Raw genomic sequence first — 27582 nt, 5'->3', positions numbered from 1 at the left:
TTGTTTTGTTTTAAATAGGGTTTAATACAAAATATTTTGGCTATTTTTACACGGGCATGTTTTCATTTAGGCTATAATGTTCAGGAACTGACTGTGCCTTTTGTATGTATGCAGAGCACTCAATAGGAAAGTCATGTTCTCGTAGTTCCAGTTAGCACTATAAATAGCTTTAGAATAATGTTGTGCTGAGAGCCACATAGAGAGCCCGCATTGATATCTCTGGGAATCTTGTGAAAAGACAGAGGAGCAATGTTCTTTGCACTTCAAGGAAGAGGGGGAGAATTCTTGCTGGATATAACTCTCGACACAAATTTCTCCTAACATTATGTGTAAACTGAAGATATCCTCTAGTTTCCCTCTGGTCTCTGGTGATGTTTCCTAGAAAACTACTTGAGATTTGGTAAAGGCATCTGCAATTACAATCTCAATTGCCACTTTATGAAGAGAACTCAAGGATAAACCTCTTTGTTCCACATTCATTTCCTCCTGTCCATAAACAGCTCTGTTTCTCTGACAGCTCTTTCATCATCATCAACTTGACCTAATCCAGAATTCTCCCTGCTGCGTCCTTTTGTGTTGCTGTGGATGTCTCAGCCATTCTTCAAGTCAACTTAGGCCTGCTCTTGCAGATTCTTTCTGCATAGTATCCTTGAGATAAGACCTGTCCCAGCTATCTATCCAGTTAAAAAATTACTTGGGTTGAGTCTTGCATCTCACTTACTTCAACATCCATTTCACTGGCTCTGACTTGACGAAAGCAGTCTTGCCCTACCCTCGTCCATTGAAAGTGCTGTTGCTAGTGCAATGACTGTTCTTTTTCCCCCTCTCTCTTTTTTTTTAAACTTTAATTCTGTGTTTCTGATCATTTCACTTTGTTTTCTTTTCTCCATTGGTTCCCTCTGTCTTGTCACGTCAAACGTAACTACTAGCCTTCAATGTCAAGGCTGGTCACAATCTGTTACCACCCGCTCAGTCTTTTTTTTTTTTTTTTTCCCAAAAGACTAACTTCCATTTACAGGTATTAAACCACATTTGTATCAATCACTTGCCCATTATGTTTTTATACTACCATCTTTTGCCTTTCATACATGATTCCTTTATGGAGGGATGGAGATCTTAGGTATCCACTGACCTGTTTCACTGGCCTCCTGCAAGTCCTTAAAATTCTTATTCGCTATGATACCTCAGTGTGCTTGACAGTGATTAGACTAATTAGTTACTGATGTAACTAATTAAACTGCTGTACTGTAACTAATGTGCCATGTTCAGTCCACTGTTGTCTCAGTGTTTCTTTGAACAACCTCGTCTGTATCCTAGCTCTTGTTGCTTGTTTTAAAATTCTTTCTGAGAAAAGGGCCGTCATTATAATCTGTTTGGTGTTTGTACAAAGCCTGGCACTTTGGACTCATGAGCACTCTGGCACTTGGAAGTTCACAATCAGTAGGTGATTAAGGTATTCTTTGTTGTTGTAGGGTCTATATAAATGGTCGATGGATTGCGATTTGTTGTGGATTCCAGCAAATTGTTCCTGGCACCTCCACTGAACTTGCCACATATACCACTTTGATAGTAATGTACAGACAGGCATATAACACCTAGAAGTTCTTACATCATAAAATATTTATAAATATTTATATATTTATAATATATAAATATTTATATATAATATATAAAAAATATATATTTATATATATTTATATATATTATATTTATATAAATATATAAATATTTATATCGATCCATCATTTTGAAAAGTTGCATACCTGAAAAAACTCACTGTGTTCAGTACAGGCATCCACATACTTCTGGCTTCATGGGGACTGCAAATGCACTTTTAGTGTGGATTGAACATGAATAAACCAAACTCTGAAATTCAATTGAGCTTGATTTTACACCTGATGTAAAAGCTAAAGATTTTTGCATGCTGGGGACAACATAGTTTTTAATAATTATTTGGTATGTGTTTCTGTGTCAGCTGTTTGCAGCTTTCAAATAATTTTCATTAAAAAAGTATGTTTGAAAAATGTTTCTAAGCACTGAATTTCGAAAGACAGACTAAAAGATGTAGAGTCCTTGGGCTTAGTTAGGTATGTTCAGAATATCCAAGTATACGTGCATTCACTGATTTCAGTTGAAAAGTTCAGCGTAACGTCTTAGTATCTTAGTTCAAGATGTATCAGAGTTTTATAGATACAATGGTAAAACAAAGCTGTCCTTAAAATAAAAGCAATCTATTAGCGGTATGTTCAGTAATTGCTGATTACTTAAATGGGTGTAAAACTTAGACGCAATCAAAAGCATGTTGACTGATGAGCTGAGTCATGGCTGAATAACAGCAGCCCAGGCACCATTACGCTGTACTTTTATATATGCTATTCATCTTCTCCACTGTGAATACTACATATATCACTATCGCTGTCCTAGTATTGTCAGTAGAGCTCTTCATTAAATTGAATAGCCAAAACAAGCTATCCACTGGAAATTATGATTTAGGTCTCTAGTGTATTTTCTGAGCCTTTAATAATAAGCCATATATACCTGCAAACAACTTTTTCAAAAAGCAAGTAAATGGGCTTATGTACGTCTGTAGGGAAATGTTGTGACCGTGTAACCATGATGATGTGACTGACGAGTGGAGAAACAGTGGGGGTTATTTTATTTGTCTGGCGTGGTAAGCGAAATGCTACCTGGATGGAACACAGAAGTGAAGGCTTTTTTCCCTTTATAATTAGTGATACTCTGAACTCCTTGGGGGAGACCAATTTGTGGACCTCATGCTGCATTCTGCCTTCAGTAAACATATATATGACTCTAAGCACAGATCACGTAGCTCGGCTTCTGGAGCTTAATTTTGCTCTCAGTCTCAAAATACTGCTGTGTGAATTTTACAGCTTGGCATCTTGCAGAGTTTGTAGAGTTAAAAACGTACCTTTGTTAGATTAATGAATTCATTGCAAGCAGTGCAGCTCCTTTATCCTTCGTTTAGAATAAAAGATAAGCTGGTATTTAATTTAGAAACGTTAAAATCGAATAGTTATTTTCCTTCTTTTACTCACTTATAATTGCTTACTATTATATAGCAAATGATATAATTTGAAAAGCACTGTGAAAAAAATATTGTGGTTATTAGTATTAACATTCAAATCTGTCTGGAAGTGTGTATTGCCATGGGAATCGGTGCTTCTGAGTCCCATCCCAGGCTCTGCTACTGGTCTGCTATATTTTAGCAGGCAACGTAACCTTTTGGTTCCATAGAGACAACATGTATTAAATGGAGATGTGACCACATCTCTTACAAGCAGTGTGATGTTAGTATTCAGTGTCTTGTTCCGAAAAACTTTTTATGCCTAGAATTCCCATTTACTTCAGGTGAAAATATCTGTTGGACAGATCTCAGGAGCAGTATCTGTAACCTACACGGATATCTCTGAGAGATGATCAATGGATTAAAAGTATGAAGAAGTTTGGTATTTTGAATTTCCTAATACTTTTGTTTTTTCTTTGGTGGGATAACAAAGTAGAAAAAAACCAAAGCACATTAGTGAGAGATAAGGACAACACTCAAAAGTATGAGACTGAAGGAAACAAAGAGTATTATAGTTTAATCTAATTTGATTCACCAGTTCAGCAAGCACATTTCAGTCTAAGAAGAAATTTTGTGTACCTATTTTCCAAAAATTAGAGCTGATTTAATGCAGTAAATAGTGTGATTGCTCATACATGATCTTTGACATCAAATTAAGGAAAACCACATGGCGGCTTTTAGGGTGACAGGCCTGTATATCCAGTGGCATGAAGGAAGCTCTGACTGTGATCACAAGACCCCTGAATTTGCATCCGATCAGGAGAAGGTCACATGCAGCCAGTGTACGCCGTACAGTTGGAAGCAACATCTTGGCACAAGGGTTTTCTTATGGCATCGGCTTTGTAATAGGGCCGTGATTTTACTGCTTTTCAGTTTGAAATAGCTCTGTGGAAGTATTTGAGCTGCTGTTGGTTTTTTTGTTGTTTTTATTTTCCTATCTAATAATAGGTAGTCATCCCAAAAGTTGCTTGAAATAGCAACTATTCTCCCTGAACTGCAGTTTTATTTTCTTTTGGCTTTTATTTCAGCTGCGGGAGCCAGCTGCTCCAAAGAGTGTGGGAAGCTGACTTGGAGGCCTGTCAGCTGTTGATCCGAGGGTTTCAACTGAAAGAAACCAGTTGCTGTGTTTTTGAGGAAGAGGAGAACCAAACGGATGAGATGGAGATGACCGTTGATGGCCCATCCGATTCTGAAAGAAGAAAAGAAGGTCACTTTCCAAAGGGCACAGAGTGGAGCACTGTTCCCTGCCCGAAACACAGCGAGCTAAAAGAGGTATCTGAAATATTCTACAGCTGCATTTCAAGCAATGCTGCTGGTTTTCCTTTTGGGAGGAGGAGTTGAATCTGGGTGATGGGTCAGAAGGGCAGGTTAAGTATGAACTGAACATCTGGGCTCCAATCTGGGACATGAATAAAATAGCTTATTAGCTTCTCAGAAGCCCTTCAACCCTTTTTCCTTTCACCCTTAGTCTTTTTAAAATGTGGAAATTATTCAGGCAATGAATACAGAATGTACGTCAGGATTTAAAGGAAAAATGATTAAGTATTTAACACAAATTATCGGCTGTTCCTCGTCATGCTGACGAATTTCACTCTGAGTTAGTTCTGCTGACTTGTTAGCCTGGATCTACGTTAGCTGAAGTGAGGAGTGAGTAAGTTTTCCTCTCCTAGTGAAATGGTCAAAGGCTTCCTAGCTCAGATGCTAGTAGGCTTCCAGCATCCAACAAGTATGAAAAGGAGGAAGAAAATCATGAGGCTTAAAGGGTTTGACAAATTTCTTTTAAGTTTTTGTGTTCTGCTCTGGAATGCCATCCTTGCTTAAAAATGTGCAGCTACCTAATAATCTTTTAACTGCACTGCCAAGGTAAACAAGCTGTTAAAGAGCTTCATCACCCAACACCACCACTGTGACAAAAAAACCCTCCAACAGGAGTTGACAGTTTTATTACCTTGGAATTTGGTTGACAAAAATTAAAAGTGTGCTTAATCGCACCTGATGTTAAGAGCTGTCGAACTGTGTGTTACATCGAAAGCTGATGCCTAATTTTGCATTTATACTGGCTGAGACTTAGTGGAAAGCAGGACCTTGCCTTACTGTAAAATCTCTTGTTAGTAAAATTCTGTTTTTAAATTGGGCTTCAACAGTATGTGCAACCTTTTCCTAGGGAAAAAGGTTTATGGACTGACTCCACATAGAGAGCATTTTTGTTGGAAATGGTCAGCTGTAGCTTTGATATTTCCCCCCCTCCCCTCCCCCCTCTCATCGTATTCCTGATGAGCCTGCTGAAGGAACATGAGCAGCTCTGTTGGTTACGGAAACCTGCGGTCCCCTTTCAAAAGTGCCGCTGAGAAGCTCTGGAGAGTTTGGGGTTTTGTGACTGTTTCTGTAGCACTCTTCAGATTTGTGCTGTAGATGATCACATATTTTACCCCTGCAAGTCCAGATCGTTTCCCTGGAAATCAGCATTGCTATCCTACATTGACATCTAGGCAACTGAAGTGAGGTGACTTCTGGTTCTGGAGAGAGGTGCAGGACTCCGAGGGACAGGTTGCCCATAAGTTTAATGGAAGAGGAAAGCATATTTGCAGTGCTTCCATTAAGCTCCTCCTTTGGTACTTGCTTTTTGATAATTTCCTCTCTGTCTCTATCAACCGTAGAGGGAACTTAGGGAGAGTATTACCCTAACTTCAGCTCTTCATCTAGGTGCTTACACTTTGTGGTATAAATGCCTTTGCCTGGGATCTGGCCTATCCTGGTGTCCTGAATAAACTCCATTTTGAGAATGTGCCAAAATCCATTTAGAAGCTGATGTGTAAATATAAATGTGAAAATGCCCATCAGTCAAGGACCTGCGGAGGTATTCCTGCACCTATTCCCACAGCACTCCTAGGACTGACAAACTTGAAAGAAAAAAAGAAGCAGTTTCGTTAATATAAGAACATGAATTTGTTTTCCAGCTTTTAGAAGGAGTTGAGCAACACAACCATGTTTCATCACAGCTTACTTGACTAGCCTTCCTCTGCTTCAGTGCTGCCTGCAGCTTTGACTATTGAGGCAAAGTTATGCATCAGTGATGACTGCAACCCATTGCGACCATAAAAAACCCCAACATATAGACTGCGTTCTGGTTCTGGAATTAGGGTTGGTCAGCTTGCTTTTATACTTTCAGGAGCTGCGATGTTTTCCTTGTTGTGGTGTATAGAAGTTTTACCCAAACAAGTAAACTTTAGGTAGTAAAGCTTGTAGGGTCTCAGTAGCAGTGACAGGCAGTATCTAAACTTTTAGAGAAGGGCTATAGCATAACGTTTCCTAACATCTCCTAGTAGTTCATCAAAATATGATGTACAGAATATAAAAACAAACAAAAAACCTGACACATTACCTACAAATCATGCTAACTTCCAGTTTTTAACATGTTGAAGTGCAAGAGAGGATGTCTTGATTTGTAAACAGAGTTAGTTGAAAGACAAACCACTTCTGTAGTATAAGTGCTCTGTTATATGGTATTGTATTTTTTTTATTTAAAAATAATTTAATGTTTGAGGCAAAAAATAAAATAGTGGTGTGGCTTTTAGTCTTTAAACATAGCCATTCATGTGACTTTCATGGAAAAACTTTATCAGGAAGTAGGGATACCTCATAGAAAAGCATGTATTTGTCAAAATGCTTGTTTTGATGTTATTTAACAAGGCTGTGGTGTCCCAGTGAGAGGCGTAGCTTGATGTGGTTGCCGTGTTTCTAGAATGACTGTTCTCTTCAACCGTGTCACCTCTGTTTCCTGTTGGGGAATTTCTAGAGAGAGCTGTTGGTCAATGAAGCAAAAGGAAAGAGTGGTGTTTATTGTATTTAGAGGTTACTGAATTACTTGCTTCAAAACAGTATAGTAAAGGGTAATAATAGCATATGTGCATATATGCCTTAGAAGGTACATTTCATTCCCAGGTGATGGATTTTCTTTACGGTGAAATGCTATAAATGAAGCTCTCCAGTTATTTATCATGTCGTATCTGGCTAAGTATTACTGTAGAGGAGATATTGGTTTTGTTGATGCATGCTATAAATACAGTTTTCTTGCATATAACTGTATCTTACTGTGTAGGTTTCATTAGAAAACAAAGAAACAAATAAGAAACATAACAATAATAAGAAAAGCAAAATAGACGAATGGAAAGAACCCTTCATTTAGATCCTCAGATCCCGCTTTGCAGAGGGGCTGTTTTTAATTTTTAATTGAATTTCCTCACTAGATCATAAAATATGACATGTTCTGGTATAAAATATGTAAGGTATAAATTCTTTGAAAGTTCAGATATTTTACTGTCATGTGTGAACACAGGTTTATTAACTGTCAACAGTTACTTTATAGTCTTCATAACTGTGCTTTCTAAAACAGTACAGATTTTTTTCCCCAGTTTGTTTATGTGGTAGACTGTGGCATCCCAAAATAATCCAGTAAATCAGGTTTCCTTTATAACACTGACTGCTAACCAGGGAAGACAATCACATTCTTTGGCAGCTCAGCTTGTTGAAACATCACTACTAATTTTTTGGTCAAAACTAAATAAAGTGAGGCCAGCAAAAATCATCCTGTGGAACACTCTGAGTTACTTAAAAATTAAGATGTATTACTCTCAATTACAGATAATTCATTAGATTATAATATTTTAAGAACATGCTGAAGCAAAATTATAGACAATATTACTAGCCTCAATCACATCAAAGTCAGCTTGTTGTCTAATGTATTTGAGACAGTTTCTTGAATTCTCATATAAGTGTGTACTCTCCAGCTGGTAGCTATCTTGATGATATTAGGGTGCCCCGTCTTTGCAATTCTAGTTTATCTTTTTGTGACTAATTGGGCTTGATTTTCTCCCATGTCTCTGAGGAATTAAAAGATGGGTTCTAGTTTTCATCCGAGAAATGTTCCATACTTGTAAACTGACTGCACATTATTCTGCCCAGGTGACACGTGAGTGAGGTGGAAGTCACTATGATCATTATTACATAGTTAGATACATATCTGGGTGATTTATAAAATATACAGTACCATTTCATTTCTCTTCAGACATTTAACGCCTGCTTGTTCCACTTCTTATGATAACTTGCTTTATTTTTTGCTTGTTGATAATGTGTGTGTAAGCAACACCTTTTTATAACACCAGAAACACCGATGATAACTAATAAACAGAGAGGTGTGTGTGTGCTGGGACCTCCCTAATACCAAGTACCTTGAAGAACATGAGTATGTGTGCACCTGCAGGCTTGAGTTCCTGACCTATCCTTTTTTCTTCTTCTTCTGCTATCTGGCATGCTGTGCAGTGCTCCCTCTTAATCACTATGAAGGAAAGAAACACCTACTAGATTTCAAGAAAATTGAGGTGATTAAAGTTACAAGGTAAAAAACAAAATTCAGTAGTGTTACCTTTTATAATTCAGCGTTTTTGGTAGTTATCCCATTGGAATTCTTTGTAGATCATTTCTCACTTTTTCACCATAAAAGAAGCAGAGAGCAGGGGTTAGAATAAGGGCTGTTGTGTTTTGTTTTTTTTTTTCCCTTCACCTCTGTATACTTCAGTTTTGCCATCTGGGAAGATGTTTCGAAGTCTGTTGTAGAGCACTCTGGTGTTGGGAGGGTGTTCTGTAATTGCAAAGCCTTTATTTGATTCACTTTTTTAAGATATCAAATGTTCTAAGTGATATTAAGTGGACAATCATGAAAAATAATAATTAATATTTAATATGGTGCCTGTCATTAAAAACAAGTCATCACAGGATATGACACAACATTTTTCAGAATTTAGCAACAGCAAGCACCAAGAAAGCCTCTGTCAGCAGGCTGTAACTCATTATGGTGCATTGAGATAGCCTGTGGTCCAGGAGGCAAATGTGCAATGTGTAAAGGACAAAGCCTTTAGAAAGCTAAATAAACTGTGCTTTCATTTGAGTTTTAATTAAATGCTGTATTTGTAGAGCTTCAAAAATAATTTGGAAACTTTAAATTTAATCTTCATTTTAAATGTCAGCATTAAGCATCAGTGAAAGTCACTGTTTGAATATTTTTTGTATTAATCTAAGCTGCAAAGGATTTCTGTAGCAACACGCGGCTGGCTTGTACACAATGATCAGATCATCGTTCTACAGTCACACACGTTGTTGTGTAGTAAGATGCCCCTTAACTGCGTGGGATACTGTATGTACTGGTAAAAATGCTAACTCTTTAGCTAGAGATCATAGCATCTCAGTAAGCTTAATGCTTATGTGTATTTTGCAGCAAAAATATAATCAGAAAATTAATGTTATAGGTAAAAGAAATCTAAGCAACCTCTTTACAGATCGATTACTGAAAATAGTACCCAGTAATAATAATGATCTTATGGCAGAGTAATGATTGTGCACTTTATTATACATATATGTGCATACCTGTGATACTAAGTATTGCCCTACCAAAGCAATACCCCTATCTCAGTTTATTTAAAGATTAACAATACTGTTATGTGTGATAAGTATTAGTGATTTTTCAATAATGCTAAGATCCAATTTCTTTGCTCTTCAGCCAATGAATGAGATGTTGGCTAATTTCTTATAGACATTACAGATGAAACAAGTTTTGAAAGAGGAACTAACTATAGTTAGCACGTTACCAATACAAAACATCAGTGGGGTCTCTCGTTTCTCCTGCGCAAAATCACTTACAGGGTTTGTGCCAAAAAAGTTTCTGTAGACTCTTGAATGGCTTATAGATCCGTAAAAGCTTGGTAGAAAAGTTAGTATCAATCTATAGTTAGTCCTTCAGTTTTAGAGGCCATATTCCTTGTGGGTTTTCACTGGAAAGCCAAAGGCAGGCTTTAATAAAATGTATTCAAATTTAGCTTTAAATATTGGGTAGCTGCCACTGCTCCATTATAAATGAAACTGAAATGTTTCATGCATGTGAAGCAAAATGATGTAATTGTTCACCTGATATAACTTTTTAATGTGTTTTATGGTTTTTATAAGTTCCATTGAAATCTTATCTGTTTATATAGCATGTATCTACTGTATACTTAATAATTTATCTCTAACAGGTTATGAAAGACATTTCATTTGGAGCAGAGGGTCGTTTATCTGAGGTAAGTGTTTTCTAGGCAGTATAAAGTGGTGATATTGACAGACTTTTCTGAGTCTCAATTAGAACTAATGATGCTTGTTTTTATAGTATTACCTCTGGGTAAAAATTGCTAGAGAGTGTGTGAGCACTTACAAAAGCAACACAGGCACAACTAGAGTGGGCCTGTTTGTTTGGTTTTTTTCCATTGAAGATAATGGCAAAATTGCTGTGTATTTCAGGGAGTTTATAGTTAAATCCTGTGCTAGTGCTTTTAATACATACCAACAACAGGATTAATATGTTGGGGAAAAGTAGGACCAATAATATTTAGCCAGCCTCACTGTAGCATTGAAATGATGCTTAGGAATGGGACAAAATCATGATGCTTTACCTGTTTCTTTGTGTACCGCTAAAGATACCTTTGAATTTACTTTTGAAGTATAAAAGCCTACTGCAGCAGAATACAGGGTAATAGGAATTTTATCTGAATAAAAACACTGGATGTTTGTAATTTTACACTATTTTCATAGATAAAAAGATGTCACATCCTAGTCTATGTATTTAAGAAAGTCTAGGATAATTGAGTAACATGAGATGCATTTCCTATGAGAGTAAATGATGAGAAAAATCTGCTTACATACAAAAATCTGTCTACGTAGAAACTAAGAGTTTAGGTAATGTATGTGTAAGAAGAGTTGTACTGGTTCTAAGAGCTGTCCTGATTCGGTCTGCTCCATTTTTATATCAGTATGCCTTGGGCTGCAAATTACATATTAAGGAAATCTAGTATCTAAGCATTGTGTCCAGCCAGCAAATTAATTACACGGGTAAGTAACCCCCAGTTCACCTTCCATAATAGCATACATGCCACCTGTCAAGTACAAGTGACAAGTGCTCAGTCAAGCAAATATTAAATAAATAAATAAATAAATACATACACACAAATTTGCAGTTTGGGATAACTATTCAGATGAAGCATTTCTTTGGATTCCCACCAATGAATCCAAAGACTGTGGAGCAGCTGGAATGTTCCAGGAAAGATAATCTAACTGCAAGATCAAACTCAGATTGTTGACCTTGTGTACAAGGAGACTGGCATGAGAGCATGCCTAGGCTGGACTGCTTGGCTGTGTGTAAGTTCAGCATAAATAAAACCAGGAAACCTTGAGAGTGAAGGTGAACTTTGCAGAAAATGCAAATAGCCTTTCTTATCAGTGAACTTTGCTGTGAATTAAAGCACACCTGTGCAGGTGCTTGTGTCCACAGATGACATGAAATAGGGGCAGGTAGTACCACGGGATAAAGGTAGCAAAAAGCCCTACTGCCAGCAGGGCAAAATACTGAGGGCACGTTGGTAGTAATAGCTGCCAAGACAGCAGAATATTTGCTGGAAACTAAAAATTGCATATGGTCTGGACCAAAGCAAATGAGAGTACTACTGTGAGCTTGTGTCCAGCAGAGACCTGCACTGAAAGCCGTAGTACAGCCCGGCCCTTGACTGAAGAAGTTGTTCTTTTGCTTAACAGGAGATGTGCCCAGAGCATGAGTGTGATATGTGTGCTGGGTTTGCAAATGCACCAGAGCTCACTGGCATAGAGGGCTGCCACTGTAGAAGTATTCGCTAAGAGCTTAATATCTCAGAGTCCTCACAAGCAGAGGAACTTTGCCTTTTTGAAGTTTTGAGGAAAAAAATGCATAAAGAGAATAGAGAGCAATGATACAAATACAGGAAATGGAAATTTGCTAGAAAACCAGGCTCTACCACACTGCCACAGCTGGATTGATGTTGACTTGTTGACAGCTCTATAAAAGCTCTGTGAAACTCTCGGCGCACTGTACCATGTCAAGGCTTTGCCTAAATGTTCCTTTAACAGTCTGGTCCCCTAATTCACTCTTGTCAGTCTCCCCACTGCCTGCAGGAGAGCACCCTGTTAGTCATTCCAGACTGTAGTGTCTTAGTGACTCAAGAACAGAGATGTGAGTGAACAATACTAGCAACCACCTATAAATGACACGCAGCTATGCTGACTCCTAGCACAGCAGCATGTGGACATGCGAAGACAGTTTGGTGCTTTTGCTTCTTTTCCAAGTCGTGGCCCACTGTGAATTTTTATTGGTAAGTCAGTACATAGCCTCATCCTCCCACAGCAGGAACTGGAATTATCCCAATTTTATTAAATGAGCCAGTGAAGTAGTCTGCACTGATTTTAGGAAGGCTGCACTCAGGAAAGATCTTCAGTCTACTAGGGATGGGAATGGGAAGACTGCTGTCACCCAGACCGCGGCAGGGTGCTGGAAGGCAGTGGAAAGCTCTATTCCTGCGTAGATGTTTTTCCAAGGACACTCCTCTATAGCTGTAATGGAAGATACACGAGGGGAAGAACTGCCAACATCAGGCTGTAATTTTGATGAGTCATTTAACACTCCCATGTGTTGTTGTATCCCTGTGGAGGAGAGAAGGGGATCAATGCAAGCAAAGGGAATGTGGGAAAAGCCTGTGATGGTGGGGAGAAGGTAGGTCACAGTTGCACAACAGCTGTCTGGAAAGCTTTATGTCTGAATTGTTGCATATGAGAAACTGAGGAGCATGTTGTAGTGCTGCAGTCTCCTAAATATACATAAACAGGCTGATGGAACAAGCTAGCAGTCTGTCAGTGGAAGGTGATAAGAGCAAAAGTAATTGGGAAACAACCTTGATCTCTCTTCTGAGAAAAGGCAGGTAACTACCTCAATGAAGGAAAAACTCAACTAAATAAAATCAGGGAAGCAATAGGTGAGTTTCTGTGGGACCAACTCTGTAGGAGGAGGAATCAGCAGATAATCTTTTGTACCCTCCAGAAGACATCATGTTTGTAGTACAGCACCATCATCTTTTGATGCAGAAAAGAGCAAACACAGTGCCGGACTACATATCTATGACAGCAACTCTTCAGTGTTGAAGAATTCTGAAAAGGAAAGGACAAAAATGTTCCTAAGGGTGAGCCTGAAAGGGTACTGCACAGTGTCAGAGTGAATGAGCAAGACCACTGAACACACTAAGCTACTGTAAGCAAAAGACATGCGAAGTGGCAAGGGAGTTCAGGGATAAGCTGTATGTAAGGGACAGGTGAAAGAAAGCATGTGTGTCTTCTAATAAGAAAGGTGAATGAGAAAATAATGAAATGAGAGCAGAGGGCAGAAATATTTTCTTCCTTATTTTCTTTGCTTTTCGTCTTTCTAAAAATGATAAACTGTGTCCATATATGTAGTGCTCTTAGTATTCACAAGGTAGCAAGAGACGAACACAGTAAAGGGCCCTAAGGCAAGTAAGATGTACTCAAGTCAGGCTAGACTGATGAAATTTCTTTTGAGTGCATAGGAGCCAAGAAAAACAATCTCCAAACCACTAACAAGCTGCTTTGAAAACTCCTAGAGGAAGCTTGAAGTCCCAGGGGGTTGGTAAAAGGCAGTTTTGGTATTTGCCTTTAAAAAGGAGGTAGGCTGGGAGTTTATGTGCCAGTCAACATAATTTCAATTAGGATTAGAATTCCAAATGCTCTTGATAGATTGAAAGAATAGCCTGAAATCAATAAGATGCGATACGTTAAAAGACAGGTGCAAATTACATCTGAGGAAGAAAAAATGTCGGATTTATGTATACAGATGGTAAATAGCAGCTAAGATGACAATACTGCAGAAGCAGAATCTAGGGTTATAGCGGACTACAAATAGAGTGGGATTCGTTACTTTCATCCTGTTGCAAGAAAGTGCAAATGTTATTTGCAGCCTCATTAATGGGAATGTCACTTGTAAGACAGAAATAATTACTGTGCTTAGCTGAGAATGTCGAACCCTCTAGAGTACCATGGCACTGGCCTGGGCACCTCACTCTGTAGAAGACAGGAACACATTGAAGGAAAGGAATAGAAATAAAAGCTTTAAAAATCCTGGTATGTTTAAAAGTCAAAAGTCTTCAATCACATTAAAAATAATTATACAGAGCACAATGGTTAGTTATCATTGCATGCTATTTAAGGGTAAAATGAAATGTAATCATCTTGGTTTGTAGCAAGGGAAGTTTGCATTAGGAAAACTTGCTCACTGCGGAGGCAGTTTAGCCCTGGAGCGGGCTCTGCCCTGCAACCAGGACCACAAAATCCCTGTCAGGTGCTAAGAGCTGTGTGGACAGACACCAGATGAGGACAGTCACAGTGGGCTTGATCTCACTGCAAGCAACAGAGTGGGCTTTGGTGGTCCCTGGTTGCTTCCTGGTCAGCCTTGCCGTGGTGCTAGGATGGTGTTGGTCACGAGTAACACGCGTTATTTTCAGAGTAAGAGATTAGACCTGTTCTCAGTGGCCACTTCACCCTCCTCATCTACGACACCTGCCCAGGACAATGCACACAGGGCAGGAAATCTGGGATGCAGAGCAGGGACAAATGCTTCCTCCATCTGCACTTCGTGGCCACGAAGCTCATTATCTGAGGGCATGTGCGCTTAGCCTGCGTGTGACTGAAGCATCTGCTCAAGCAGGACAAATATATGGATGGTTACCTTTTGTTTCTAGAAATTATTTAAGAGATGCCCTGGCCTGACTTTGTGGAGTTTCAAGTGCTCACAATTTCCATTGACTTCTGCAAGGGGTGAGGGTAAACATGCAGCACTTCTACCAACAGTAAGTCACTATTCTAAACCTTGTGCCATAAAGGGAAGTGTCTGTCTGCAAGGTCAACTTCTTGTAGTTGTTATTTATGTTATTTTGAATGATTTTAACTATTATAGGAGAGAGAGGATTTAGTACAGGTGAAAGAAATTTGGCTTTGATGTTCTGTAGAAGATCTTCTAAGGCTTTTATTTTATGTATCTTATTGGAGTTATGATACTGCTAGTTTGAAGTAAGGCAACTCCTTTTTACAAAGTTCCTCTGTAGGAAGAACGAATTTTAAGGCTATATCTGGGAATCCTGGTTCTCAGCACAACCACCAAAGACTCTAATAGAGACTCCAATCCCTAATAGAGTTAGATTAATCTAGCTACTAGAATACTGATTCTTCTATATAAAATTGCTGAGGTAGATCCAAGAGAGCATGGAAGGTGTTGGCACCAGAAAGCTGATCAAACATTTTCCTTGAGTAATGCTGTCAAGGAGTTGTTGCTCATAGATGACTAAAGTGACTTGTAAAAGAGTACATTGAAATGCAGAAGACTAAAGTTGAAGCCGTTCCCTCTAGTCTTAATTCAGTGTGCTGATGCTCCAGCTGTGCATCAGCTGGAACATTGTCTGTTCTTCCTGTTTCTCACATCAGACTCTTGCATCTCTGGGAGAGAATGAGAATTTCTACTTTGCGTGAGAAGGCAGAAGAATTTCTTCAGTTACCACCTTAAGAAATAACAAATCACACCCACGTTTGTGCTGTTTTCAACTGCTTAAGGATTTAGGGGAGGGGGAAAAAAATCCCAGCCAGCTATGAAAAAATCCATAAAGCAATATTGCATCTCAGCTCTTTCCCGATTCCTGCAATCTCTCCTAGCTGCTGCCTAAAAGTGCTGTTAGTGCAAAAATAACCAAAGTCTTAAGACTTACAGTAGCTTGTAGCATTGACATAGTCTACAAGCTTGGATGAGTTGTATTTTATTAATATGTTGAGCTGGAGGCAGAGTCCACTCTCCTCTCAGGGATGTTGTTGATCAGTGTAAAGTGCCACTTTCAACCGGGTGCTGTTCTGAATAGTTTGCGTGTCACTGACAGCTGTTTCCCTGCCTACATAGACAAATATCAAACAAAAATGTTACTAGTGACGTTACTAGGCATGAAAGGCACTGAGAGAAATCTTTCCTATCTGCTTCTCTGGGTTATTGAACTTTTTTTCAAATGAGGGCCTGGGGGCAGAAACTGTGAAATTGGTTGAATATTTAGAATTATTTTCGTATATTTTTGAGAACAGTATATTTTTTTTCCATTTCATTTATAACTCTTCTTGATGTTAAACTAAGGTTAGAGTTCTCTGCATGACCACATCTTTCCAATCCAAAATAAGAAAAGCCATATATATTTTTTTTTTTTCTGCAAAATCACAATGTATACGATGACCCTTCTGCATTTTTCACGTGATGCCTTCAAGTAAGTTCCTGAGAGATGATGCTTGTCTAAACTATGGAGGAACTTCTCATTTCAACTAAAAAGGCAGCTGGGTCATGTAGGTGCAAGAATAGTTTAGCCATACACTATTATTGCTGTGTAAAAAAGGAATTAAGTGGCAAAATACCTATGAGGAGTTTAAGATTAATAGAATATAACCCCTACTTTATGGATCTGTTTGTTGCACTGCAGTGCAACCATAGCCATATAGTTATGATTAAATGGGTTTCAAGTGTTTGATCCTATTTTTACTTACTCAGATTTCCCTGCCTTCCCATATTGTTGTAACAATTCTGCATTAAGCACATCTTCCTAGTACTCGTTGTTCATTTATCTTGGTTTCCAAAGTATACAGGATTTTTGTTATATTTTTAGACAATTCATTATGCACTCAAAATGTGATCATTCAGGAAGAATGCACTATGTTTTTTCACATGAGATAGAATGGACATTTTACTTTAAGTGAGAATCTAAGTATTCAGTTGACAAATGAATTAAAGCCAGTGAGTTAAAAACTATAGTGTCTTATTCCTAAGCATGTTTAGTGTAAGACCAATACAGCAATAAAGTCCTTGCCTGGAATTGCAGCGGGGCAGAAGCTACTACCCAAAGCTTAGAACCCTGAAATACAGATTAGTACTGATGCAAAGCACCGTGAGATGCCTTTGCTAGACAACGAGCGTTCACCTGAAGTCATAGGGTCTTGGGGGCTTGTTTGCTGGGCTCCTTCCTTCCTTCCTTCCTTCTTTCCTTCCTTCCGTCCTTCCTGGGACCTTTCTTTACCTGGCTGTTGGGGTTGTTCAGCCTGGAGAAGAGAAAGCTCCAGGGAGAACTTATTGCAGCCTTTCAGTACTTAAAGGGAGTTTATAAGAAAGATGGGGACAGACTTTTTAGGAGGGCCTGTTACGATAGGACAAGGGGTAATGGTTTTAAACTAAAAGAGGGTAGATTCAGGCAAGATAGAAGGAAGAAGTTTTTTACAATGAGGGTAGTGAAACACTGGCACAGGTTGCCCAGAGAGGTGGTAGATGCCCCATCCTTGGAAACATTCAAGGACAGGTTGGACGGGGCTCTGAGCAACCTGCTCTAGTTGTAGATGTCCCTGCCAATTGCAGGGCGGTGGGACTAGATGACCTTGAAAGGTCCCTTCCATCCCAAAGCATTCTATCATTTAAAAAGGAAAAGAAAATGTCAAACAGGAGGTCAGGTTAGGTAGCAGTACACTGATAAGTATAGTCATCTAGCTGTACTGTGACTGCATTTCAGGCTGTAGTTATATTTTATCGCAGGTTTTCAGGATCTGTGCACCTTAGAGCTCAGCCACACTTGCAACTTGGAGCCTGTTTTGCCAACCAGGTATCTAAATGCTGTCTCCTGTTGCCAGCATCTTTCAACCCACATGAAGTTCAATGAGGGGCTAGATCTAAAAGGCCTGTTTTGCCCTGTACATTCACTGACGTGGTGAATAGGGAAAAATTTTACACAGTGGATCTTCACAGCAGGGCTAGGCAAATCCAGCCAGTGTGCTTATCGTTTAGATGAGCTGCTCAGTGAACTCCTCGTATTTGCATATATGAGACAGGAACCATGAGAGCAGTTCTAAAGTGGAGGAAACGGATCTTCTCTTACAGCAACTGATGATAGTGCTAACTGGGTGACCGATTGTCTGGATAAACGTTCCTGCCATCAACAGTACCCTAAATTAGAAAGGGATACCCTACTATAATAACTGTCTTTATAATGCTTTTTATATTTAAATATACTTAATGGCACAGGTATTCAGGAGTGTACTGTAACATGTTTTTTTATTTGCTGTCTGTAGTAACTGGTGATTTCAAATCAGGACTAGAAGTGTCGTCCTTCTTGACAGCACAAATGTGATCCAGAATCTCATATAATAATAGTTCTCGATAAAAGCAGCGACTGGATCAGACTATTCAATATCTTGAGGTTATAAGAGCAAGAATCTGCTTTTTATGTGTCACTATAAGATACCAGTTCTTCAGTATCGGTACAGGACTAATTCATTTTGTCAAAGTACACAGTCTGTAGAAAGATTCTGGTTTGAAAACTTCACTTGTGGTTTTTGTCTGTCAAAGCAATACTTAGGAGTTTGTGCATTGATTAAAAGCTGCTCTTCCTAAATTAACTGTTCAATGATTGTATATCACTGAGTGTATTTTGTTCTGTTTTTCTTGCATTTGAGATGATGTTTATGTGAAGACCTGATTTTCTTACATGTAATTAACTGTTAGAGGAAAATCAGCGTTCAGAGGTGGAGCTTTCTCTAGGTAGTCATCGTTTTAGATGTGCTTTCAGAGTACTAGGTTTTTGCAGTTTACTGACTCTTCCAGCCTGAGACCCAAGTTCTTTTAGACAACTGTCGTCTGTTCTTGCATGCATGTCACAGGATGATTCCCTAAAAGCTTTCCATTGATAGAAATTGCCTGGGTTATCCCACTCCCTAACAGCATATGGAGTCCTGCTGGTGTACTGAATAATGATTTAGCAGCTGGATGGAAGGCTTTTTCCTCATCTTCTGCCTCTGGTCTTGAGAAAAGGACATTTCTAGGTGGTGTAGGGAGAACGTGTACCTTCTCTTCCCCTGCGCTCATTTTAAAAACAATGGGTCATTTTTACGTCAATAAATTGTGTGGAGTGCTGCTGTAGATTCTGATGTTTGGTAATGACTCTGAAGACGGCTGCTCAGGTCTCGTGCACAGAGCCAGGGACTCAGCCAGCTGGTTCTCACGTTGTGCTTCACTGTGTCTACGCTGCGGGTGTTTGCAACATAACCTCTCTTAACCAGCTCACTTGTCCAGGGTTCAAGCTGCAGCTGGTTGTGTACCCTTGCGATCTGCTGGATAGCCATGTCTGGCAGAAGACCTAGGAAAGCAGAAAGGTCAGAGCTCTGTGCTGTAACAGAGGGTGTGCCAGCAAGCAGAGCTCTTCTGACATTTGACTCTGTGTATGCACTGTGTGACGCAAAATGTAAGGATAGCACAGAACTGAGGTCTGGTAAATGTGTTTACCAAAAATCAGATTGTTTCACAATGGGCAGCATTCCAACAAGTATTAGCACGATTTCTTTGGAAGGCCTTTGATTGAAGGCTCGATTTCTCTTAAACAACCACTGATGGCTGCTATTATAGAAACAGATCAATGCAAAGGACTCCAAGTACTTTTTTAAAGGAGAAAAAATTTCTGAAGATTGTATATGGCCATATGTGCAGCTGGCTTTACGGATGAGTGCATAGACTAGGTCTAGAGAAAATCCAGGTTTCTGGATTCCAGCTGATGAATGACTCCAGGTTTTTCAACATAGCTCCAGCAGAACTTCATTTTGGCACCATAATCTTTTCCTTACAGATAAGCCCTGTCATTCACTGCAGACAGCACTATGATGCCTTAGGAGGGGAGAGGAGAGGCTTGTCTCAGTGCTGCACAAGTTGATTGATTTTTTTTTTTTTTTCCCCCGCTCCCTCTCATATTTGCTGCTTATTTGGGTCGTCTCTCAAAGAAGTACTCAATACAAAATATAAAAGATACAAATTACCCTTGTGCAGTATATCTGAAACCAGACAAACTTATGGGAAGGACTTTGCAACTGGTTTAAAATACTCAGTTTAAAATAGAAGAAGTGTTTGTCTGTATAAGTTCTAAGTAGAGAAGCATTGTTTTTGAAAATTTAGTCTTGTTTCACGGTAGCACAGTAAAAAAGTGTAGTTTAGTCTTGATATCTCTAAGACTTTGATGCATTTTCTCTGATCAGTTGAACAAAGTCCCTAAGTACTCTAGGCAGATTTTTCCTCAAAAAAGTAAGTACATTTTGTGTTTATAAGAGATACCAAAAGTGATGCTGCTTGAAATATTTAAATGGCCCAAAAGTGTAAAACATATTTACATGAACAACTTGAAATTTAGGAACCTAAATGGTGTAGTCAGTGTGAGATTTCCCTCCCCTGCTGTGGTGAGACAACAGGGAAGAGGGAGAGCGGTTCAGTCTTCACACCCCTTTAATCCTCTGCTCAAAGTGAGATCATGACTTTTTTCTGCTGGGAAATAGACTGAGACCACACGCTCATTCCATTTCGTATAAATCACCTATTTGTTATATAGTAACAACTTTTTGTATCTCTAATGGGAATTTGCTTTCAGACAATGTCTTAGCACTGCGAAGTATCATATCCCCTTACTAATATTTTATTTTCCCTTTAATTTGATGCAAATTTGATGTAGAAAAGTGCAGTCAGCAGCAAACGTGCTTTCTTTTCTTTTTCAACTTACTTCCTGTAGGAGTTCTTCATATTTTCTGCAGAGTTGGGAGAAAAATGTGAAGCAATAAGTGAGAAATTGGTGCATCTGGAAGATCAACTGCAGACTTCCGCCTGCAGGGTTGACGAAGGAGTTCTTCATATCCTTTTTGATATAGCTATAGATACGTATCGATCTATGTAAGTATGTATGTGAAATACTTGCCTTTCAGATTCACATGGAATACTGGTTCTTAATGTAGATTAAATACGTTAAGAAGGGGAGAACTGATTGTCTTGCTGAAGCAGGCGTTTTTGCTGTAGCAAGTTTTCATACAGTGCATTTGCAGCGTGGTTTGATCCAGCTTTAATTGATTTGAACAGAAGTTAGTTCTTTGTAAATTGAGATGGGGCACTGAAAAGCCTTTATTCTACTGTTAAAATCCTTTTGTTTGTGATGCTTATGTAAGTAAATACCTAGTGCGCCAAAAGCTGCATAGATACAAGCATCAATGCACCTGCATTTCCCAACATGATTTAGCTAAATTAAACGCTACATCATTGACTCAGACCGTGCATATTGTCACGTGTAGTTTGGGTTTTTTTCCTTTAAAAAGAATGGGCAGCAGATGCATCATGTGGCATCCTATGCAATTTAATCTGCCTCTAACACTCCAGTGCAAGTAACCAGATGAGATGTTGTCTTATAAAGCACCCTTATCTCTTTCTGTGCTTCATCTGTCGTTCGGTATCTGATTGAAGATTGCTTAACGTTTATGAGGCATTTGTTGGGCTTACATCTGTGGACATTTTTCAAAATTTAAGAGCACAGAGTATTGTTTCGTTTGTGACTTTCATAGAAAAAATTATGATAAAAAAGATTGTGTTCTTCTAAGAAAGGGAAAAGAGAATAAGAACCAGTGAAGCTAAGGAAGATGAAAGTACTTAGCTGGTTAGGTTTTAGTGGAGGAGAGGTGGCAGGCAATGGGGTAATGAAGAAAGATGAATAAATTCAGGTTGGAGAGACTAGCAGAGGAGCCTGTACAGACACCTGAAGGTGAGCTGAGGTGATGATGGTGGTAGGACTGATTCAGTTCCTCCTACGCTGAGGCAGGCAGTCCTGCAGGAGAGAGTTTAGAGAAAGGATAATAAATGGGGTGTGTGGAAATACCACTGTGTTCTAAGTAATTGGGCATCTATTGCCAGCTCGCTGCAAAATTCCTATTCTAGAAACTTTGTTTCTTTAAAGGTATCAGAATGATAAACTTTAAGGGGAGGTGCTGCGGGGGTTGCATTGGAGGGGAGAAACCCGGTCATTAATTTGTTACTACTTCAAATCTTTCTTCTCTAAGCATTTCAATGTACAGAAAGATTATTTTCTTGTATTTACCACAGACCAGTTTGCAATATTCTTTTAATTATATTTACAGCGTGCGTGCTAGGTTGCAATTGTGTTTCTCCGATGCTGTTTGTGAGTATTCTTTTCAGAGCTATATGGCTGTGTGTGTCTTGTGTGTGTGCAGAGCATCTAATTCCTTCCTCCCTTATATATATTTGCTCTCAAATGAGCTTTTCTCATGGAACCTAATAGAAGAACACTGTGGGTTGGAGTTATGGGTTATTTGCAGTGAACTTGAGTTCATATTGAAACCAAACAGTCAGGTCTGTTACAGTTACATAGATGTTACAGTTTACTAGGTAAGGTGAAATAAGCTGAAAAACTGGTTTTTTTCCTGAAGAAAACACACTACAAGTGTGTAAAATAGTAGTATTTGTATTTTCTATGGAGCACACCTATTTCTTTGTAGCTGTTGAAACTGTAAGAGCTAGTTGAAAAAATAAAATCTAATAATTGAAAGTTTGAGAAGACTTGTAGATTAGTCTCATTCTAAGCCACAGTTGTCTGATGTAGATCTGATTTCCTCTATCAGTGAAATTCAGGTCACACTATCTAAATACAGAAATGCACACTGTGTGATATCCTGGTCCTAGCAAGACCATCAGTCAAAAAATAAGAAACCATGTTTAAAACATAGGGACATACAGAGAAGCAGTTCAGCAATTCAGCTACCACTCATTAACATTCAGTTGCTATTTCAGAGGTAGTCCAGATCAATGTGCATAAAATGTTACCATCTGGTGCATGTAATTGCTGTGCTATACTTCAAAAAGGAATGAGAGAAATAGCTACCACAGTGCTACAGACCTGTAGGTTGTTGGTTTTTTTTGTTTTTTTTGTTTGTTTGTTTGTTTTTTTTAAATAAGTGCTCAGTGCCTATAAAATAAACTTTGACTCATTGGTAACTTTGCCTATATAGCAGGAACTAGCACTGAGATTGGTGCCAATAATTAGCCTCAGTACAAGAATTTATGATTAATAGATGGATCTATTGTTTGTACAGTAGTTTATTTCATTTTAAATAAAAGAGTTTCTTACCTGAGATATTGGACAATTATGCAGTCTTCATTAAAAATCTGTAGAACTCTCAGAGCAGGAGCTTAAAGATCTGGAATTGTAATGAAAGCACGATAAATTTATCAAACTCTTGTTCGCTGGTTATTTTCACCCTTCCCCTCATCCCCCAAAACACTGCCTTACACATGAATGTTACAAACTGTATTAGGTCAAAAATCTAACTGGGGGCTGCACAGATGTAAATTAGTCCTGTCGTCTGATTATTAAAAGACTTTTAAAGACTCCACTGAGAAAAATAAATTCCTGATGCTCTCAAGCCATTTGCCAATGTTTAGTGTGTGTCATAGCTTTGATTAATAATTAAGATTGTATTAGAAGAAAAATCCCAGATGTCATTGTTTTTCATTCTACGTTTTGATGGCATAGCACACTTAAATCAACCATGCTGCTCGTCGTAATTGCCGGCACGACCTGAACAAAGGAGAAATCTAGTGATGTTTCTTGGTCTTGAGTATAGGCACAGACCCACTTGGGATTGTCATTTGTTATTGAAGCCTTTCACAGCAAATATTAAACTATACTTTTGTATAAAAAGCATCAAACGGGGGGGGGGGAAGAGCTCCTCTGCAGCACTATGATATATTTGCTAAATTCTATGTAGTATAACCAAACAAACCCACAAAACATTCAATTATAGTTAATCATTGGCACGTGTATGAAAACAGTCTACATCATTAATTGGAAAAACCAAAGGATGAGAGGTGACTCATTCTGGTTTCTGCAGAGCTGATGAGAGGTGTTACTTTCCTGACAGTAAAGGCCTGGAATTCCCAGTAAAATTAAATGGAGCCTATATTGCAATTTCACAGTCATTTTTGTTCTTAATTAGCAGTTACATTTTGATAGACAATTTGAATGCATGTAATAGTTCCTCCTGGTGAAAATGCTCCTGTTGGAAGAAAACCTAGCTGGACTATTATTATAAAGGCAATCTCCATTCCTCGCCCTAAAATGAGCATTTTAAACAGTCATTTTGAAAACAGATTTTTTTTTTCTCTAAATGTTTGTTAGGCATTGCAGGTCACTTTGCTAACTCTTCACCTTTATCATACGGCAGGTTCTCATGCAAGTCTTGCTCTACACCAGCGCAGGTTTTCGGCAGAATCAGGAGTGTAGAATTTAGCCCCGACTGTACCTCACTGAGGAATCTCACCCTGGGTGAACCTGTATGAAATTTTGGGATCCTACAAGAGTGAGAGGTGGCAATAGTGCCCTCTTTGATTTTATTTCAGGTGACAGGAGGGTGAGCCCTTCCCAGTGCATGTCACATTGAGAGAACGTGGTTCCACTTGTATTGTTTGTGCGATGATGGAGGGAGGTCAGTGTATTTCCACCGATGTGCACTGATGCCTAGGGTTAGGAGAGACATGTGCAGCTATGTAGTAGGACATCTAGCTGAGCTTCTGTCTCCAGCCACTCTAATGTTCAGCTGTTAGAAACAAGCAAAATAGTTAACCAGGTAAAAAAACCCAAACAAACCTCTTTCTGATTATTTCTGTTCTTCAGGACTTAATTTCCTCTTCAGATGTCCAAAATTGCTGTTATTCTCCAAAATCCCATAGGCCCTTACCTCAGCTCTGTGGTAGTCCTTGACTGTCCTTCCAAAGTCTTTTGTTTTACAATATACTCTTAGTTTCTGACCTTTTCTTATAGGAAGGCAACTGGTTTATAGTATCTACCTTTTGTCTCTTTTCCGTACGCATCTGTGTTGAGACAACACAAGACACACGGATGAGCCCATTTTTTCCAAAAATTAAATAAGTCTACAGTAATTAGATCTGCTTTTTATCTCCTTATAAATCATGGACTCCGTCATGATGTTCAAGTTTAAAGAGAGGAAGTCAAATAGGTGAAAAGCTTCAACCAAGACAATGTTAGAGCTGCAGCATCATTGCAGAATATGGATTGTGTGTGTGTGAAGCTGTTTCCAAGTACTTTAATTTACTGGTTGTGAGCCATTGGAGAGATTTTTCCCGGTTTTTCACAAGAAGACAGCAGGACCAGAAAATGTTCCTAGTTGAAACTTGTTTTGGCTCCTGCCTTTAATACTGGCTCAATATTTGCAGCATTGGATAGAGAATTTAAGCATGAAGGACACATTTGCATGTGGACCCATGCAAAACTAAGTTTTTTGCATTTTTAAAATGGGTGAAGCTGTTTATCCAGACATGACCTCTGTCTATGGACAGAGATTCCATGCTCAGCCATATACCATATGTTTTGCCTAGCCATAAAGGCTCGTTTGACAGTTACTGGTCTACAGCTGGTTGTGGTAAAATTTATGAGGTTATTGAAACTTGCTGTACTTAGACTATGCAGTCATCTTTCTTGTTGTTCCATCTTTCTGTTGGTCAAGAGTTTCTTTCCCTGTCTTCTTCATTTTCCTCCATCCTTCAAGATTTCTCATCCACTGGCAGTGAAACATTTAGATTTTGCTTTTTCTCTCTACGTGAAAAGGATTTTGTAATCACTTGGGATATTACAAATAACAGCATGTAGTCAGAGACTGTGCATCAGAAGTAATTAAATTTCAGAGGCTTCATGGTGTTCATAAACTGAAGAATTTCTGTTTTACCACTTAGGTTTTCAGCAGAGCCTCATGATTAAATTGCAGAGGGGTGGACAGTCCAGGACCACTTATAAGAGGATAATCATGTTTCTTACTTCAGAGAAGATGCAAAGCATAAATAATTTGTCCTTGTAAAGTGCTTTGAGGTCCTAGGATAGGAGAAGTTTTGTGTGTACTGCTATTACTTGTAATCAGAGACAGAATCCCTTTAGATTAATAGAGCTGTCGAGAATTTAAGAAGTATGCATGAATACTCCCAGTGAACGTATTAAGAGTAAAACATCATAGTAAATGTATGTAAATACACAAAGATGAAATTTTGAGGAACCGACAACAGAATCAAAAGCAGCCGAAAGGCTTTTCGAAGGCATAACTGTGACTGCCTAAAATAGTGGTGATTTGTATAGCTTTTCCATGGTCTTCTCTAGTCGTAATTTTTCAAAAATAGCAGCTCACCTTTTACAGTCACATAACATGAGGGTGTCTTTTTTTCTTGACATTGCGTTGACATGGGTGTCTCGAGTAAAACAACATTTCATAATGGATGAGCTCTGTAAAGGATAAAGCCTGTCCTTGTGCGTTATCCTTCCTGTGCATTGTAGTTTTGAAATTGAGTTGTTTCAGTGTCAGCCTGTTTCATTTCCCTTGAAGTGAGCCTCTGGCTCTCTCAGAGATCATTAGATGACTTAACTGCTAGAAATAATGAACTTATTTCTCTCTCCCTTGACCTGCTTGGGTTAGCTTTTTGGGGTCCTTGCCCTTCAGCCATACCTGTACAGGAGGCCTCCGTGTGGATGGGGTGGGTCTAGGGCTTGTTCACATAGACTTGGTTGTTGGTTGAGAGCTTCAGCAGGCTCTGACTTGTCTCATGCTTGCTTTGCTCTCCACGTATTGTAAGCTGTGGAAGAAAAAATAAGGTTGGTTGTCTCACTGAGCTACACCCAGTCCTTGCACTTGATTCAACAATGGATAGTCTCACTGACATAAGATTATCAATCAGCAGAAAGGCCGATGTATTGATAGTACAAACTGCTGATTCCCAGGAAAGACTAGTCATCAGAACAAAAAGCTGCCCTGCCTAGGAAGCCCAGCCACTTAAAAATGTGTGCATCTCTCAGCAGTTGCGGCTATCTTCATGCATGCCCTACCTTCATCTGCCAGTCTGTTCACTGCTGCTGCCTGCCTCGTGTTCTTGATGCCACTGCCTGACACCTTCCCTCTGTCCTTGTGGAGCTGGGGAAAGAGGGGAGCGGGCCTCTTAAGAGGCCGAGCTGTTAGCCATCATTTTCTTCCTGAGTGCGTCACAGGAAACCTGAGCTAGACAATGGCAAAGAAAATGTGGAAAATTCTCCTTTCTTAACCAAATCAAGTGTTTTTACTGAATTATCAGATACTTTTCAGGTGGCCTTTTTCCTTTTAATGCATGACAGCGCAGCCTTACTACTGCTAATCTCTTTGCCTTTCAACTTGTTCAAAGCATTCACTGTGGAGCCTCGTATAGCTTTATTATTTGTGTTTTCTGCGCTATAATTATACTGATAATTCAGCTAAGATTAAAGCCTTCTGGAGGTATGTAGAGCAGAAACACTTTCTCTGCTAAAAGCTAATTTTGCTGCTTACCTAGATTCCCACCCCGCCTTGCCTAGCACGCAGTGCCGAGCTTGCTGATGCCACACAAGCGGTGGTCACTTGGCGTACGTCTGAGGCTGCTCCTGTTGCCTTCACCAGGGGTCTGATCCACCCAGGTCTGTGTCTCTGGCTTCAAAATCCACCCTTCATCCAGCAGGGAACTTGGGGATAGCGCTGCTGCCTCCATGGTACAATTTCTTCATCTCCTTCCTTCCCATCAGAAGAGTATCCAAGCAGTACCCCCCATTCCCCCCCTTTTTTAAAGTGCTAAATAATGCTACTTGAGAACTTCAGTTTGCCTGGATTTTTTTTTTTTTAAAGCAAGTGTGAGAAATGTATTAATATTTAATCCAAACAATTTGGAA

General features: G+C 39.1%; 1 protein-coding gene across 6 annotated transcripts in view; it reads left to right on the top strand.

Moving 5' to 3' along the window:
- DISC1 (DISC1 scaffold protein) overlaps nt 1-20784 on the top strand; it is a 203624-nt gene extending 182840 nt beyond the window's left edge. For 3 of the 6 annotated variants that reach the window (XM_087776634.1, XM_087776631.1, XM_087776633.1), the window contains 3 exons: nt 4114-4357; nt 10150-10194; nt 20587-20781. In XM_087776634.1, coding sequence (XP_087632760.1) covers nt 4114-4357; nt 10150-10194; nt 20587-20748 — 451 coding nt within the window. In that variant the 3' untranslated portion in view covers nt 20749-20781. Of the gene's footprint in view, nt 1-4113; nt 4358-8404; nt 8481-10149; nt 10195-20586 lie in introns of all 6 variants that reach the window. The other 3 variants (XR_015708756.1, XM_087776635.1, XM_087776632.1) reach the window with 3 other exon arrangements.
- Nucleotides 20785-27582: the final 6798 nt, after the last annotated feature.

The sequence above is a fragment of the Nipponia nippon genome, unplaced genomic scaffold, assembly GCF_047370975.1.
Source record: "Nipponia nippon isolate SJK-2023a ecotype South Korea unplaced genomic scaffold, ASM4737097v1 scaffold_4, whole genome shotgun sequence".
Lineage (NCBI taxonomy): Eukaryota > Metazoa > Chordata > Aves > Pelecaniformes > Threskiornithidae > Nipponia > Nipponia nippon.
The sequence above is the reverse complement of the archived record's forward strand: the minus strand, read 5'-3'. Positions and strand labels throughout refer to the sequence as shown.